Raw genomic sequence first — 16,433 nt, forward strand, 5'->3', positions numbered from 1 at the left:
GTCTAAAACCATCTTTATGCTGGCTTCTCACGGCGCATAATATAACGAGCCACGCCGCGCCAACTCGAGCCACGCGCCGTGTGAACGGGGTGGCTCGAGAGTCGAGGTGGCGCGGGCTGGCTCGAGAGTCGAGGTGGCGCGAGCTTGCTCGAGCAGGCGCGTGATGATGATGATGACGCGCGGAGAAAATAAGGGACGCAAATCGACTCTTTCAGACGGCAGACCCAACACGTACACGTTCACGAAGGCTCTAGCTGAGGTGTACATCAACGACAACCGCGCACACGTGCCCTCAGTCATCGTTAGACCGTCTATAGGTATATTTTATTTAAAGACTTTTTAACTAGATTCTTGTAAGCTAAACATTTCTTTAAGAAACACTTGAGAGGTGTCAAGGGACACCCGGATGGAACGAAGTTGCTTTAAAAATAAGTTTCGTTCACTAATGGCCGCACTCGAGACGTTAAATAACTCCTTGAATTTAATGAAGATTTTGACAGAAAATCTATTAATTATTATTATAATATGTCAAAAACTTCGTTTAATTAAAGTTAAATAATTATCAAATCTCTCTAAATGCGATCGTAAGTGCTTTAAATATTAATTAAGGAACGACAAACACGATCCTAACTAGGAGTGTCAGTCCTTTAATATAATCTAAGCATATCATAATATTATTGTAACAATTTTTCTAAAATATTTTTCTAGTGCCTTATAAAGGTCAGCTAAAAGGGTTCTTAGTTTGAAGCTATTATACTAAAGAAAGGCTCGAGCACTTTTCCTTATGATAAAATATTTTTGGTATAGTTATTTTTATACCTTTTTTCTTTTACAAAATAAAAAATACTGAAATATACAATTAATAAATAAAATAATAAGAGATCTTATAAAATATTATATTATTATGATTGTACGAAAAGATAGGCAAAACTAAGTCATTAAGGCGAGAATGAGTTCCCTGTATAGAGTCCACTGTAAGAGTAGCAGCGCTGAAAGACCACCTTTTTTACTGTCATATGGGGGCTTCCGTATAAAAAATACAAAAATATGCTCTTTCAGCGCAGCTACTTTCACAGTGAACTCTATATAGGGGAAATACACACCCTAAAGTATTAACACTTTAAAGTTTAGACACTTTTAAAGACACAACCGTTCTTTCCAAGTGGTGGCAAGTCTGAAAGAGCCAGTAGAGGGGTGGATCGACACCTGGTCAGGCGCGAACTCGGTCGTGTGGGGCATCGGGCTGGGGCTGACGAGAGCACTGCGGGGCAAGTACAGCAACGCGACAGACTTAATACCTGTGGACTACGTCATCAACCTCACCATCGTCGCAGCTACTACAGACTCTTATTGGTGAGTAGGTCATTCTAAAAAGGGTCTAAATACACTAGGCCGAAGTTACGCGGCGGAAATTCCGCATGATTACGCCCGCAATGTCAAGCGCATACAATATACGGACGGAACGCGACGAAATAGTGTGTCATCGGTAAACAGTTTAATAGACCTGTGAAACAGCCACGACGCGTTCTGGCAATCACAAAAAGACCATAACGCCAAATTCGTATCGTGGCTGATATGCTATTCGTTTTTGGGGTTCCGTACCCAAAGGGTAAAAACGGAACCTTATTACTAAGACTTCGTTGTCTGTCCGTCTGTCCGTCTGTCTGTCTGTCTGTCTCCAGGCTGTAACTCAAGAACGGCTATAGCTAGACTTCGGAAATTTTCACAGATTACGTATATCTGTTGCCGCTATAACAACAAATACTAAAAATAATATATAGTTATATTTAAGGGGGGCATACAAGAAACGTGATTTTTTGGCCTTATTAGCTCGTAGTCAATAATGGTAACAGCCAGGCACTTGAAATTTTCATAAAAAACTTAATTATATTGTAACTTTAATAATTATTAATATAATTAAATAAAAATAAATATTTAAGGGGGCTCTCATACAAAAAACACAATTTTTTGTATACTTTCGCTCTATACCGGTACGGAACCCTTCGTGCGCGAGTCCGACTCGCACTTAGCCGATTATTTTTGATTTGTTCTCGATTGATTAATCGTCCATAGGTGTGGAAGATTATATTTGAAAAAAAAAAAATTATGTAGTACGCTGTATGCGTGGTAATTCAAATATAATCTTCCATACCTATGGACGATTAATCAATCAAGAACAAATCAAGAAAAACGAATATCATATCAGCCACGACAAGAATTTCGCGTTATGGTCTTTTTGTGATTGCCAGAACGCGTCGTGGCTGTTTCACTGTGACCACAACGCGTTGTGAGCTATTTTTTCGCTCACTGAGCGATTTCGGTCTTTGAGCGTATTACTTACAATAAATAGACATCAATTTTGAATACAATTATAACTGCTTCATACGGGGTGTAACAAAACAAAGTGAAAATAGTTTAAAACGTGTATGAGTCCCTCGTATAGTGACAGCCAATGAGTTTCTAAAATACTAGTAACATAGAATATCATTGGTGACAGCACTGAAGAAATAACTTTTTTAAACTCTTGTTATGGGCAAATTATTGACCCTGGGGCGCTTGCGAATACAAATCATTTCATTAGAACTGAAATAAAACTTGTAACTAAAGATAATTTCTTGTTCTAATCATTATTCAGATGTCACGCAGCTATAATTATGAATGAACTAATTTGTTTCAGTTCAGACGAGGTGGCTGTGTATAATTCGAGCTCGAGTGAACTAAATCCGATCATATTGCGAATGGTGAACGAATATGTTGTCGGTCACAGCATTGAGAATAAAATATGTAAGTTATGGAAAATACAGTCCGTTACTTAGGGTTGATTCAGACCACAACGCGACGCGGATTTGACAGATTCGCAAGACGTCTGACGCAATTGAAATCTGTCTAATCCATACAAATTTAGAAATGCATCTACGCGTCGCATTGCGGTCTGAATCAACCCTTAAAGTTTATATGAACGTGATTCTGAAGGGGCAATTCAGACCGCCACGCGACGCGTGGATGCATTTCTATTTTTTTATGGATTTGACAGACTTCTATTGAAGTCTGTCAAATCCATAAAGCTTAGAACAAACCTACGCGTCAGTGACAGGGGACGCGGTATGCGATACGAGAGCGTCTGTAACGCGAAACGGCGCCATAAGATTACATGGGCAGCGTCCGCCGCGCGGTAGACGCTACCGCTTCGCAGTCGCTTTTGCAAGACGTTTCAATTATTATTGAATCGTCTTGCAAATCTGTCAAATCCATACAAATTTATTAATGCATATCTACGCGTCACGTTGCGGTCTGAATTGACCCGAAAGATCAAGTTCTGATCGTAGCGGCGTGCGACCGCGAGTTGCGACCGCCAAAAATTTAAATAAATCGCCCCTTTATGACATTTGGTATTGTGGAATAATGTATGGTGGCCACAAAGGAAGATCTTCCGACCGAGCGAGGTGTTATGCTCGGTCAGGCCGAAGCCCACGTAATACATTTCAGCTGTCGTATACATACCGACGCGCTCAGAAAACTTCGATAGCGCGATGCAGGAATGTTAGGCGAATTGTGGGTACCGCCACAGTATCTAAGGTACTTGTATTATCTATTCTGTCTACGAATAATAAAAACTAAGGGTCAATTCAGACCGCAACGCGACGCGTAGATGCATTACTAAATTAGTATGGATTTGACAGGTTCGCAAGACGTCTCACGCTGACGACATCTGTCAAATCCATACAAATTTAGGTCGCGTCGCGCCTCGCCTCGCCTCGCCTCGCCTCGTCACGTTGCGGTCTGAATTGACCCTAAGGTTTGATTTTGCTCTACGCCACTACAGAACAGCAGCAGTATGGGTTGCTAGACCAAAAATGAAACCTACAACCAACCTTAACATTAACTATTCTGTTTGTTATCATCAAATATACTGGTGGTAGGCATCATGGTATCAACATTCTGAAAGCATTTTCTTAAAATCTATTCAGAAATAAAACAATTTTTATTTATTTTATTTTATTTTACTCAGAAGTCGTAAACTATCGAAAAACTTTGATGATATTTGGCACATATACAGATTATAAGGTAAGGTAACACATATCGGAAACAACAACTCGGAAAGGGATCGTCACCATATCGCCTTCCGCCACGCCGTCAACCAGGCGTCAACCTAACGTATGCACCATGTAACTAAAGCGTATCAGTAGCGCCTGCAGGTCAACTCGGCTACGGCTAGGCGACGCGGATGCCTCGCTTACGGCTCGGGGAAGGGGAAAGGGGCAAGGGTGGACGAAGAAACGTAAGCTTGAGTACGGAGAGACGTAAGCACGGGGACGACGAGCCGTAAGCGGGTGGACGACGAGCCGTAAGCGGGGGGACTGCTAGTTGACCACGCGTCGCATCCCGGTTCAGGCCTTGTATCATGAAACTATTTTGAGACTCAAATAATCGGACGAGAATGCTGCGTCCTACTGTAACAAACGTGAAATGACGTTGTTAGAGCAAGACGCGGCATTCTCGTCCGATTGTTTGAGTCTCAAAACAGTTTCGTAGTAGACCTACTGTTCCGAGGCGATTACGTTACGGTTCCGCTTAGTGTGCGTTGCAGTAGGGTCGAGTGCCATACAAACAATATTGAACGGCTCGAGGCGATACGGTGCCGATCCCTTTCCTTTGATAATATAGATAATTATATTGTGTTTTTTGTGTGAACGCCTCCGTGGTCTAGTGGTATAGAGCGCGGCTCTTGACTCGGAGGTCGTGGGTTCGATTCCCGCGTTGGAAACATGTTATTTCCAAGTTTGGTTAGGACAATGCAGGCTGATCACCTGATTGTCTGATAAGTAAGATGATCCATGCGTCGGATGGGCATGTAAAAAGTCGGTCCTGCGCCTGATCTCTCGCCAGTCGTGTCGGTCGTCCGTCCCACTGGGTTATGAGAGTAAAGGAATAGAGAGTGCTCTTGTGTACTGCGCACACACTTGGGCACTATAAATTACTCCTGCGTAGCTGGTATGGTTTCAATGAAACCGGCCACCGTCACCGAAACCGGTGTGGGAGCTTTTATTATTATATTGTGTACTGTGACTTAAACTACGGAGAATGGATACTCACTTAATAGTTAACTTTCAAGCGGGCGCGCGCTATTTTGTAACGACTTGTGACAGTGGTCGCGCATAACCTAAAATACGTCATCGGTGAATTTGGGAAACAAAGCACTTTTCATTCAACATTATTTATCTGTAGGTACTTCTGTACTAATATTATAAATGCGAAAGTGTGTCTGTCTGTTACCTCTTCATGCTCAAACCGCTGAACCGATTTTGCTGAAATTTGTCATGGAGATACTTTAAGTTCCGGGAAAGGACATAGGATACTTTTTATCCCGGAAAAATGTACGGTTCCGGCGCGATAAACTAATTTTGGCGCAACGGAGTTGCGTTCATCATCTAGTTATTTCATAAATTTAATTATTACTCTTTTTAAAAGTAATCAACTCACCCAGAAAATTTAATTGTATGTTTAGTAAAAACTTAGTTATAAAATCCGGTGACCAAAGCAGCTTATCTTGTGTGGACAGGGGCAGAAAAAGTGATTAAAATCTCATCCTAGTTCCAATTTTTTCTTCATCTAGCAATAACACTCGATGTTATTGGTCAACGACGACATAGTTTTATAAATAAACATAGAATTTGCTTCAATTATATGAAAACTACATATAAAATTATAAGAGAGGCGCGCGGAGTCTTTTCGACGCCGGCGCCGAGATCAAAACAATTGAGCTCTGTATAGACATGAGCCTATTCCTTTAATTCCTCCCACTTTCAAATATCCCGCCAACCGCGCGTATCGCCTCCCGCCAATCACTGCGCGCGGGCAAGAAAAAATATATATGGCCGCCTGAAAGATATCGCGTGTGCGCGTCTGTGATCTAAAAATCTATAACTAAAAGAATTAACAGTCTCGTTAGAGGTTTGCTGACTGAATTGCGCTCAATCTACGTGGTGAATTTGTGGTGCTATAGTTTCACACCCACCAAGGTGTCTTCGAAGGGATTCCTTTGCCGGCCGGCAACCAGGCGACGCCCCGAGTTCAAGAGAATCTTCCTCCAGTCCAAACCTTTCCAGGTGAGTGTTTATGCTTTTCTACTGCTGGGAATTCACTAGGTATTGAAGCACAAGCTTCAGGGAAATGCAGCTGCCTCTCCAGCGAGAATCATACATTTTTTATGGTGCCTCCTGTGAGGTATAATTTCGTCGCCAACTAAGGCCGATCAATTACCTCGCTTATTAATTAAATTAGAAAACATTTTCCGTCTTTCAGACGCATTAAAACTTATTATTTCAAAATATTAACTGAGTAACTTAACTATCATTGTTGCCACGGTCGCAGCAAGCGTCCGCCATTACTACCTACACCTACAATTTATAAAATTTTGCATTGAAATTCATTCTTCATTTAAATAAAATAATTTCATAATCATCTGAGACATAAGTGGAGTTTTGTCAAAATTAAACTTATCTTAGTAGGTACTTAAATAGTGAAATTGGCACTGCGTTGACTTGAATTTTGTAGTGTTATTTGTGGGTGTGGTTGTGCTCGAAATATTTAGGTAAATCTAGGGAGTAAAGGTTTTATTATTATTTTTTTAATTACGTCAATGTCTAGGTAGTGAAATACTATTTACATTCGTAAATTGAGAAAAGTGTTTGTTCAGGCTTTTCCAAGTCATAAAGGTAAAACAAAATGGCGGAAGCCAAATTGCAATCTTACATTAAACGTCGCGAATTCGAGTTTAAAAATGTACAAATCATCTACGATTTAATACAAGAGATTAGCAAGGATTCTACAAAACTCGCGTCATTTAAAGCGAGGTACAAAAATATAGAAAGAATTCGTGCTAATTTTATTGAATCACACGAACAGATAAATAAATTTGAATTGAGCTTAAATCCAAAATATGAGTTCGATAATAGTGTTTTGTTTTCCTTTGACGAATTATATTACGCCGCGGTTGAATTTGCCGACTCGCTCGGTTCGAATACTGCCTCGAAGCCTACGGAATCTGGACATCAGTCTTCTTCCTTTACTCGCGTTAAATTACCTAAATTAGAAATTCCTAAGTTTGACGGTCGTATTGAGAATTGGCAGACATTTATAGATAGTTATGTTCCGCTTATACAAAAAAATGAATCGTTGTCGGATATCGAGAAGTTTCATTATCTACTATCGTGCCTGTCCGGAGCCGCGTTGACATTGGCTAAGGGCGTACCGATTACTCAAGCTAATTATAATGTTGTCTATAATGCACTTTTAGATAGGTATGACAATAAGCGCGTCCTAGCGACGGCCTACTTAGAAAAGTTATTTCAATTAACACCGATACAAAAGCCGTCTCTTAATAACTTATCAGTATTTACAAATACTTTATATGAAAGTGTCAACGCCTTGCGCGCCTTAGGTATTCAGGATTTGTCTGAATTTATACTATTTTATATCGCTTCTCGACCTCTCGACATCGAAACTAAAAGGCGGTTTGAGCTACAAAATACTAACGAGATTCCGACCTTTAATAACTTAATATCATACTTACAGAGTTATGTAAAGGTTCTGGAGGTGAGTCAACCTAATGTTATGACCGCCCCATCGAACATAATAATTAGTAAACAATCGCGTGGCGTCAATAGGGTTAGCGGCGGTAGTCGCTCGCAGGGATCGTCGTTGGTAGCTTCCGATAAGCCTACGCATCTTATCAATAGTAATAAACAGATGTTATGTTCATGCTGTAATGAAGGTCATTCAATTTATAGATGCGGTAAAATGCATTCTATGAGTTTAGAACAAAGACAAAACTTCGTACGCGAATTAAAATTGTGTATAAATTGTTTAAGGCCGGGTCACACTAGAGAAAATTGTAAATCAAAATCGACTTGCTTCGTTTGTAACGGTAGACATAATACGATGTTACATGTTGAACAAAAGGTGTCTTGTACGAATGATTCGAACTCGTCGGACGGTGCTAGTACCGTTCTGACAGGCGCCACCAGCACAGAGTCTCCTGTCGATCAGGGCCTTACCGCTAAGATATTAGGTTCGGCGGTTGTGCGCATCTACCGCGCCGACGGTTCGCTACAGTATGCGCGCGCCCTTATAGACAGCGGGTCGATGGATTGTTTTATTACGACTGCGTGTGCGCGTCGATTAGGTTTAAATATTAAAAAATGTAATTTAAGTGTGACCGGATTAGGACAAAATAGTGTTTGTAATATAAAAGGTTATACTTTTGGTTCGATAATACCTCGTTCGAGTGAATCACCAAAGTTTAACTTACCATTTGTAGTTTTACCTAAAATTACATTTCAAATGCCTTCCGCTACGTTGCCGTTGTCGGTCAAGGATCATTTTAAGCACCTCGATCTCGCCGACTGCGATTTTGATAAATCGGGTCCGATCGATCTTTTGTTAGGTGTCGAATGTTTTGATCAAATATATACCGGATCGCGCTTTTCGCCCGGCCCCGGACTACCGTGCGCCTTGTCTAGTGTGTTCGGCTGGGTCGTTACCGGCAAGTATTTTCAAAACACGAAATCTCACGTTCCTAGTCAACCTGTTACGTCACTTCTCGCGTCTTCCTCGGCGCTCGAGAATATCGTGCAACGGTTCTGGGAGTCCGAGGAACCGCCGAAATGTAAAATTTCCGGTCCCGAGGACGATATTTGTGAACACAAATATAAGATAGGTACATATCGCACCTCCGATGGTCGTTATGTAGTACCTATTATGTTGAAGGGTGATTCTCCGCCTTTGGGTGATTCTTATAGTCACGCGTCTTATCGTTTCTTTAATTTGGAAAAACGTCTTAATAAACAGCCCGAATTAAAAAGGGAATATAAGGAGTTTATGAATCAGTACGAACACCTAGGACACATGCAGCCTGCAGATGCTTCGTCTACTGATCGTTATATAATTCCACATCATTGTGTGGTGCGTCCGGAAAGCGCTACTACACGGCTACGAGTAGTCTTTGATGCTAGTAGCAAGACTTCTAGCCATGTTTCTTTAAATAATTTTGTCCATGTTGGGCCAAAGCTTCAAATCGATATTATCGACTTAATTACTAAATTTCGCCTACATAAGGTTGTTTTCACGTGCGACATTTCTAAAATGTTTCGGCAAATCTTAATAAGACCTGAAGACAGGCGTTACCAACATGTATTATGGCGTGATGATCCAAACGATAATTTGGTGGAATATGAACTTAATACTGTAACTTATGGAGTTAGTAGCTCTCCGTATTTGGCTATCCGAACTCTTAGGCAGTTAGCAGAAGACCACGATTCTGAGTTTCCAAGTCGTGTGTCAGAAGTGCTAACCAAAGAGACGTTTATGGATGACGTAACCACGGGCTGCTCAACTCTCGAGGAAGCCAAGCAGTTAAAGGCGGATCTTACGTCTTTATTGTCTAAAGGCCACTTTGAGCTTCGCAAGTGGAGCTCAAATGAGCCCAGTCTTTTATCTGATGTTCCTTTGGATCATTGTCAAATTTCCAAATCCTTCGAAATATCAGGAGATGAATTTGTCAAAATTTTAGGTATCCGTTGGAACCCATCAAACGATAATTTTTCATATCACTTTTCGGACTCTTTCGACGTCAGGTTTACTAAAAGATCAATACTTTCAATTGTTGCTCGAATTTTCGATCCTTTGGGTTGGATTTGTCCAGTAGTTTTTGCCGCTAAGTCATTGCTACAAGACATGTGGCGATTAAACTTGTCCTGGGACGAAGATATTCCTCCAGAGCTCGCCAAAAGGTGGCATCTAATAGCTGCAAATTTAGCGGATTTACAGAAAATTGTTTTTCCAAGGCTTGTAATACCTTCGACACCGAAAGAAGTTCATTTAGTGGGATTCTGTGATGGTTCATTAAAAGGGTATGGTTGTTGTGTGTATATGTGTGTCGTTCCTGCTGATGCGTGCAGTTCCACAGTTGTTAGCTTACTGATAGGAAAATCCCGAGTAGCTCCGTTGAAGCCGACAACAGTGAACAGACTCGAGCTAAGCGCAGCAGTGCTTCTAGCAAAGGTCTTGAATCATATGTATAATCTTCTTAAGGACAAGGTCGACATTAGTTCGGTTCGAGCTTACTCCGACAGCACGACTACGTTATCATGGCTAAACACAGCACCGCACTTGCTTAAAATGTACGTCGCAAATCGTGTAGTTCAGGCTACTGATTTGGTCAGCCCTGACAAGTGGTATTACGTATCTACTGAAGACAACGCGGCTGACTGTAGCAGTCGTGGTGTCTCATGTCTAGATCTCATTGACCACCCACTCTGGTTTACCGGTCCGCCGTGGTTGCGGTTGCAGCCTAATCTTTGGTCTTCAAAACAAGTGCTCCTTCCTAAAGAAGAGTTACCAGAATTAAAAACTCTAGCTACAGAAAACTTTCACGTTGTGCAAACCGAAAACGTACTTCTGACTTTAACTTCAAAGTTTTCAACTCTTACTAAAGTTCAAAGAACCTTAGCCTGGTGTTTACGGTTTATTTCAAATTCTAGGTGCCGTCGTAGGTCGGACCGTAGAATTTCCGCGCTCACTAGTTCTGAGCTTGATAATTCAATGAAGACTTTAGTTAAATTCACTCAAGGTCATTTTATGACTTCCCAGGTCAGTCAAGTGCAAAGGCACGAGCAATGTGAAAAATCTATTCAAAAATTATCTCCATTCTTAGATCAGGATGGTTTATTGCGAGTGGGGGGACGAATTGATGACGCGAACCTTTCTCCATCAATTTTACATCCTCTACTCTTGCCTAAGGCATGTAATCTTTCTCGACTCATTGTCGAACATTTCCACTTAAAATATTTACATTGTGGTCCTCGAACCCTTCAGTCTTTAATCCAAAGAGAATTCTGGATAGTTGGATTAAGACTTCTTATCCGTACTGTACTATCCAAGTGTGTGCGATGTTTCAAGGTAAACCCAGTTGCTAGGCAACCAATCATGGGTAAATTGCCCGCGGCTCGACTAAGGCCTTCTCGTTGTTTTCAAACCACGGGAATTGATTTTGGTGGCCCGTTTTGTTTGAAGGAAAGTCGCCGTCGAGGCGCTAAAACTTATAAGGCATATCTTTGTCTCTTTGTTTGTTTAAGCTCTAAGGCCATTCACTTAGAAGCAGTAACCGAGCTTAGCTCGGAAGCATTTCTTGCCGCATTAGACCGTTTTGTGTCTCGCCGGGGAATGTGTCAAACTATTATTACCGATTGTGGGACTAACTTCGTAGGAGCAAATCGGCATTTGAACGAAATTATAAACGAACTTAGTAAACATAATCAAGAAATATCCGACGGCTTGGCAAATCGTCAAATAACTTGGAAATTTAATCCTCCGGGTGCACCTCATTTCGGAGGTATTTTCGAAAGCGGTATCAAATCGACAAAATATCATCTTAAGCGAGTTGTCGGTGCCCAAGTGCTCACTTTAGAAGAATTTATAACGGTTTTAACCAAAGTAGAAGCAGTATTAAATTCGCGGCCACTTTGCCTATTGTCACCAGATCCTCAGGAATCTGACGTTTTGACTCCCGGACACTTTTTGACGGGAGGTCCTTTGGTTTCATTACCGGAAGAATTTCGGGATGAAAACCGTTGTCCACGTTCTCGATGGCAGATGATTCAAAAGATCACTCAGAGTTTTTGGCGCGTTTGGCAGCGTGATTTTCTCCACACGCTCCAACAGAAAAATAAGTGGTTCTCAGAATCTCCTAATTTAAAGAAAGATGATTTAGTGGTCGTTAATGAACCTAATCTTCCACCTCTGTTGTGGAAACTAGCTCGCGTTGAACAGGTTCATACTGGTTCAGATAAAGTAGTTCGAGTAGTTACTCTCCGAACTGCTAACGGAAGAATTATACGCAGACCAGTTGTAAAGGTCTGTCCTTTACCTATTAATTAATTTCTTAATGCTGTATTCGCTAGGGAAATACTGTCAAGCACGTAGAAGGTAGATGGTGTTTCCTTATTAGCTTTAGTTTCTTAATTTATTTTTAAGTTTATTATATTTCGAGCACAGCTATCCCCTATTAATATCACTTTGCTTATGAAATCCTTGTGAATTTCAAGTGGGGGGAAAATGTATAGACATGAGCCTATTCCTTTAATTCCTCCCACTTTCAAATATCCCGCCAACCGCGCGTATCGCCTCCCGCCAATCACTGCGCGCGGGCAAGAAAAAATATATATGGCCGCCTGAAAGATATCGCGTGTGCGCGTCTGTGATCTAAAAATCTATAACTAAAAGAATTAACAGTCTCGTTAGAGGTTTGCTGACTGAATTGCGCTCAATCTACGTGGTGAATTTGTGGTGCTATAGTTTCACACCCACCAAGGTGTCTTCGAAGGGATTCCTTTGCCGGCCGGCAACCAGGCGACGCCCCGAGTTCAAGAGAATCTTCCTCCAGTCCAAACCTTTCCAGGTGAGTGTTTATGCTTTTCTACTGCTGGGAATTCACTAGGTATTGAAGCACAAGCTTCAGGGAAATGCAGCTGCCTCTCCAGCGAGAATCATACAAGCTCCTTGCTTCAAAGGGGGTGCGCCGAGTAAGTATAAGCTATTTATATTTTGGTAGATAGATAAATTATTATGAAAAGCTACTGAACTGAGAGAATGATACGTATTCAACGATAAATATCGATAATATCAACGAAAATGTATTGAGGGGAGTCGATTCGACGTCGCGCGACCGCTTGAAGGTTAAAACTACAGCAAGACGCACGACACAATGAGGGTTTTCGATATATTATTTGCCACCAGCATAGCTAGCACAAGCACGTAGACAAACGAAAGAAACTAAATTTTGACAGTTTTACCGGAAAAACATTGGAGTAAAAGTTTCTTTCCTATCTCGATATCTTTCGCTTTTGAAAATCTATAAGTCAAGCATGACGATCCGCTTTTGACATTTAGTTTCTTGATTCTGTTTTTATTTTTATTATGGCACTTGGCTATAAAACCATGGCCAGTGTCGAGTAAATGGCGGCAAATTCAAAAAATCGATGTATAGCAACCCTGTCTATAGCCGGAATTATCTTTTTGATCTACAAACTACGAATAATAAAGTTCCTTAGTTTTTATTATTCGTATTTCGTAGATCAAAACTATAATTCTGGCTATAGACAAGGTTGCTACACGTCGATTTTTTTAATTTGCCGCCATTTACTCGACACTGGCCATGGTTTTATAGCCGAGGTGCCATAATTAAAAAAAAAGAACCAAGAAACTAATGTCAAAAAAAAATAATTGCCGTTGCTTTAATGGTTGCTATGGAAAGAGTTTCTTGTCTTTGTCCACTGAAACTCAAGTCGATGGGTGGTGCCATGCTCGGGAATAAGATATGTAGACATGGGAAAGAAACTGCCATTACTTTCTTCCGAAGAATCGACTGGGAAACCCCGTGCTAGCTACGCAGAGGGACGGTAGGGTATTTCTTGTCAATTGTCGTGTCAGATACACATAATATGACGTCTATATCGTGACATATGACAGCTGTTTGACACGACAATTGACACAATATACCTTACGGCTACATATAAGTGCCATTTATCCCTCATTGTTTACAAATTTTGACAATATTCAATATATATAAAGATATAGAGATATAAATATAAAGTTTAGTGCTCCGTATCGTTGAGTACATGTTATCAGTGAAATAATTTAACATTTTTCTGTTTTAGATAAACGTCCAAATCCAAATGTGGCCCTGACCACGTCGCCCATCAACATTTATTTACTGAAATTGTGGAAAGAAATTATACCAATGTATCTTAGTGACGTCAAAGATTACTTCAAGGGAGAGAAAGGAAGGTAAAAATTCTTCTACATATTAACGTAATGTTCTTAAGGTTTAAAAACTTCGTAAGACAACTTTCGAGCAATATTCTATTTTCGATAGATGCAGGAATTTAAAATTTTTCAAGATTCTCTTCCTAGATAAATGATAACCATTAGTTTCTAAATTCAAACCGACCAAGTTTAAATTCTGTACTATATCTTATCTATATATATAAAAAGGGATTTTCAATTGTGTTAGTAACGCTAAAACTCGAAAACGGCTGAACGGATTGGGTTAATTTTAGTCTTAAAATATTCGTAGAAGTCCAGGGAAGGTTTTAAAGTGACACGAAGTTCACCGGGACAGCTAGTATATATATAAAATTTTCGTGTCACAATGTTAGTTACCGACTTACCGTACTCCTCCGAAACGGCTTTACTGATTTTTACCAAATTTTATATGCATATTCAGTAGGTCTGAGAATCGGCTACTGTGTACTTTTTATAATAATAATAATTGATAAGTGCATTTGTTGAATAAATAATAGTAATATATTACAACTCGAGAGTCGAGACTGACGGCGTCTATAGATTTTGCGACGGGATAGCGATTGACGTTGCGCGTTGCCATGGTGGCGATGGTGCCATACTTATTTAGTCCCTTCAATAAAATAATATGGGCAAAATACTTTATATTATGGCAAAACAACGTTTGCCGGGACAGCTAGTCCTACTAGTCCTACTAATATTATAAAGGCGAAAGTTTGTTTGGATGTATGGATGTGTGGATGTGTGGATGTTTGTTACTCTTTCACGCAAAAACTACTGAACGGATTTTAATGAAACTTTACAATAATATAGCTTATACATCAGAATAACACATAGGCTACAATTTTAACCGACTTTCAAAATGGGGGAGGTGTTATGTTCGTTTTCTTATATTCAACGATTACTCCGCCGTTTGTTAACCGATTTTCAAGATTTTTCTTTTGGTATATAGGGTATCATCCCAATTTGGTATTATATTCACAAAAGTGGTGATCTGATGAAGGATCCATAAGTAATCGAGGGAACTCCTCAAAACTTATAGGGAAACATGTGGTGACTTTGGTTTCGTGAGAAGTATTCTAAGCATATGCTACCAACAAGTAAGATTTTGCACCGAGATATACCTGGTATACCGTGGTTCGGAAGGTGCTGAGAGAACTCCTGATTCTTTATAGATACAAGTTTGGGAGTTTCGGCGTTGTTTTAAGAACAGAAAGCATATGCTACTATGCAAATTACATTCATCATCATCATCATCATCATCACTACCATATTATACCATTTCATAGTCTTTTAGATCGAGACTCGAGTTTGTCAAGCGATAATTAAAAAAAATATATACCTACCTAATATTATAAACCTGAAGAGTATGTTTGCTTGAACGCGTCAATCTCAGGAAGGAAGTGTTAGATAGATCATTTATCGAGTAAGACTATAGGCTATATTATATTATCACGTTAAGACTAATACGACCGAAGAAACTCAGGAAAATGTGGGAAAAACGGGGTAAATATTTTTTATGGGAAAATGTAGGGTTTCTGTAAAATTCCTAATTTACGCGGGCGAAGCCGCGCGGGACATCCAGTATTGTATAATTATAACTGACTAAAAAAATTACGGAGAGAGATGAGAATATTGTAAAACTTTCTAAATTCTCTGAGAACTTTGTAATTATACTGTTATCAGATTACTAAAGTATACACTAATATTATATCTATAGCTTAAATTTGTACTTCTATATTTTTTTACCGCAATTTATAGCGGTGTGCATAAACCTTACAAGCTTTTCGGTTCGCTGATATTAGTTTATAAACAGGTGTTTGCAAGCTTACTTAAGCAGCCATCATAACCATAGCTTAACCTATCACAATAATTTTCAGAAGCGTGGAACTTATAAGGAAACTTCATTTCGTCGAAAGCAAGATGGTGCCGTTCATAGCTACTTCCTGGGTGATCCGGGCGCAGAGGACCAAGGCACTTTTCCAGTCCCTTCCCCAAAGGGATAGGGACGAATTCCCTTTTAACCCCGAAAATATAGACTGGGAGAATTACATGTACACGTACTGTAGTGGCATAAGAGAACACTTGCTCAAGGACTAACGCTAAAACACGGGCGGATACGGGCGCGGGCGCACGCGTCGGAATACCGCCGCGGGCGAGCGGGCACCCGTCGCGTGCGCATCTCATTTAGCGCTGATAGTATATTTTTTATTTCGAGCGTGTACAGTTGTGTTAAGTAGATTACCATGGATTATTTACTAATTTATTATTTGGTAAAAATACGTCAACAGAAACAACGTCGATAATGGGCATTGTCCAAAAAAATCACATGTACTTACTTTTTATATTTTTTTTCGTTAAAATAGGGTATTTTAAGAATATAAATTAAATAATTTTGAAATTCATTGGCTAGTTTTTTCTTAATAAATTTTTAAAGTTCTGCTCTGACGTCATCATCGGCCGCCAATTGACCTCTGCATATGTTTTAAATTTCCTTTCAATCTTATTTATAATGGCTGGTTCGTCAAATGCAAGTTCTCATTATGTGAAAGCTGATACGAGAAGCTTACCAA

General features: G+C 40.0%; 1 protein-coding gene across 1 annotated transcript in view; it reads left to right on the top strand.

The window, feature by feature from the left end:
- LOC121739759 (putative fatty acyl-CoA reductase CG5065) overlaps positions 1-16,159 on the top strand; it is a 29,443-nt gene extending 13,284 nt beyond the window's left edge. The window contains exons 7-11 of the mRNA XM_042132313.1: positions 216-317; positions 1,164-1,353; positions 2,678-2,784; positions 13,716-13,845; positions 15,741-16,159. Coding sequence (XP_041988247.1) covers positions 216-317; positions 1,164-1,353; positions 2,678-2,784; positions 13,716-13,845; positions 15,741-15,960 — 749 coding nt within the window. The 3' untranslated portion in view covers positions 15,961-16,159. The remainder of the gene's footprint in view (positions 1-215; positions 318-1,163; positions 1,354-2,677; positions 2,785-13,715; positions 13,846-15,740) is intronic.
- Positions 16,160-16,433: the final 274 nt, after the last annotated feature.

This window comes from Aricia agestis, chromosome 2 (genome assembly GCF_905147365.1).
Source record: "Aricia agestis chromosome 2, ilAriAges1.1, whole genome shotgun sequence".
Lineage (NCBI taxonomy): Eukaryota > Metazoa > Arthropoda > Insecta > Lepidoptera > Lycaenidae > Aricia > Aricia agestis.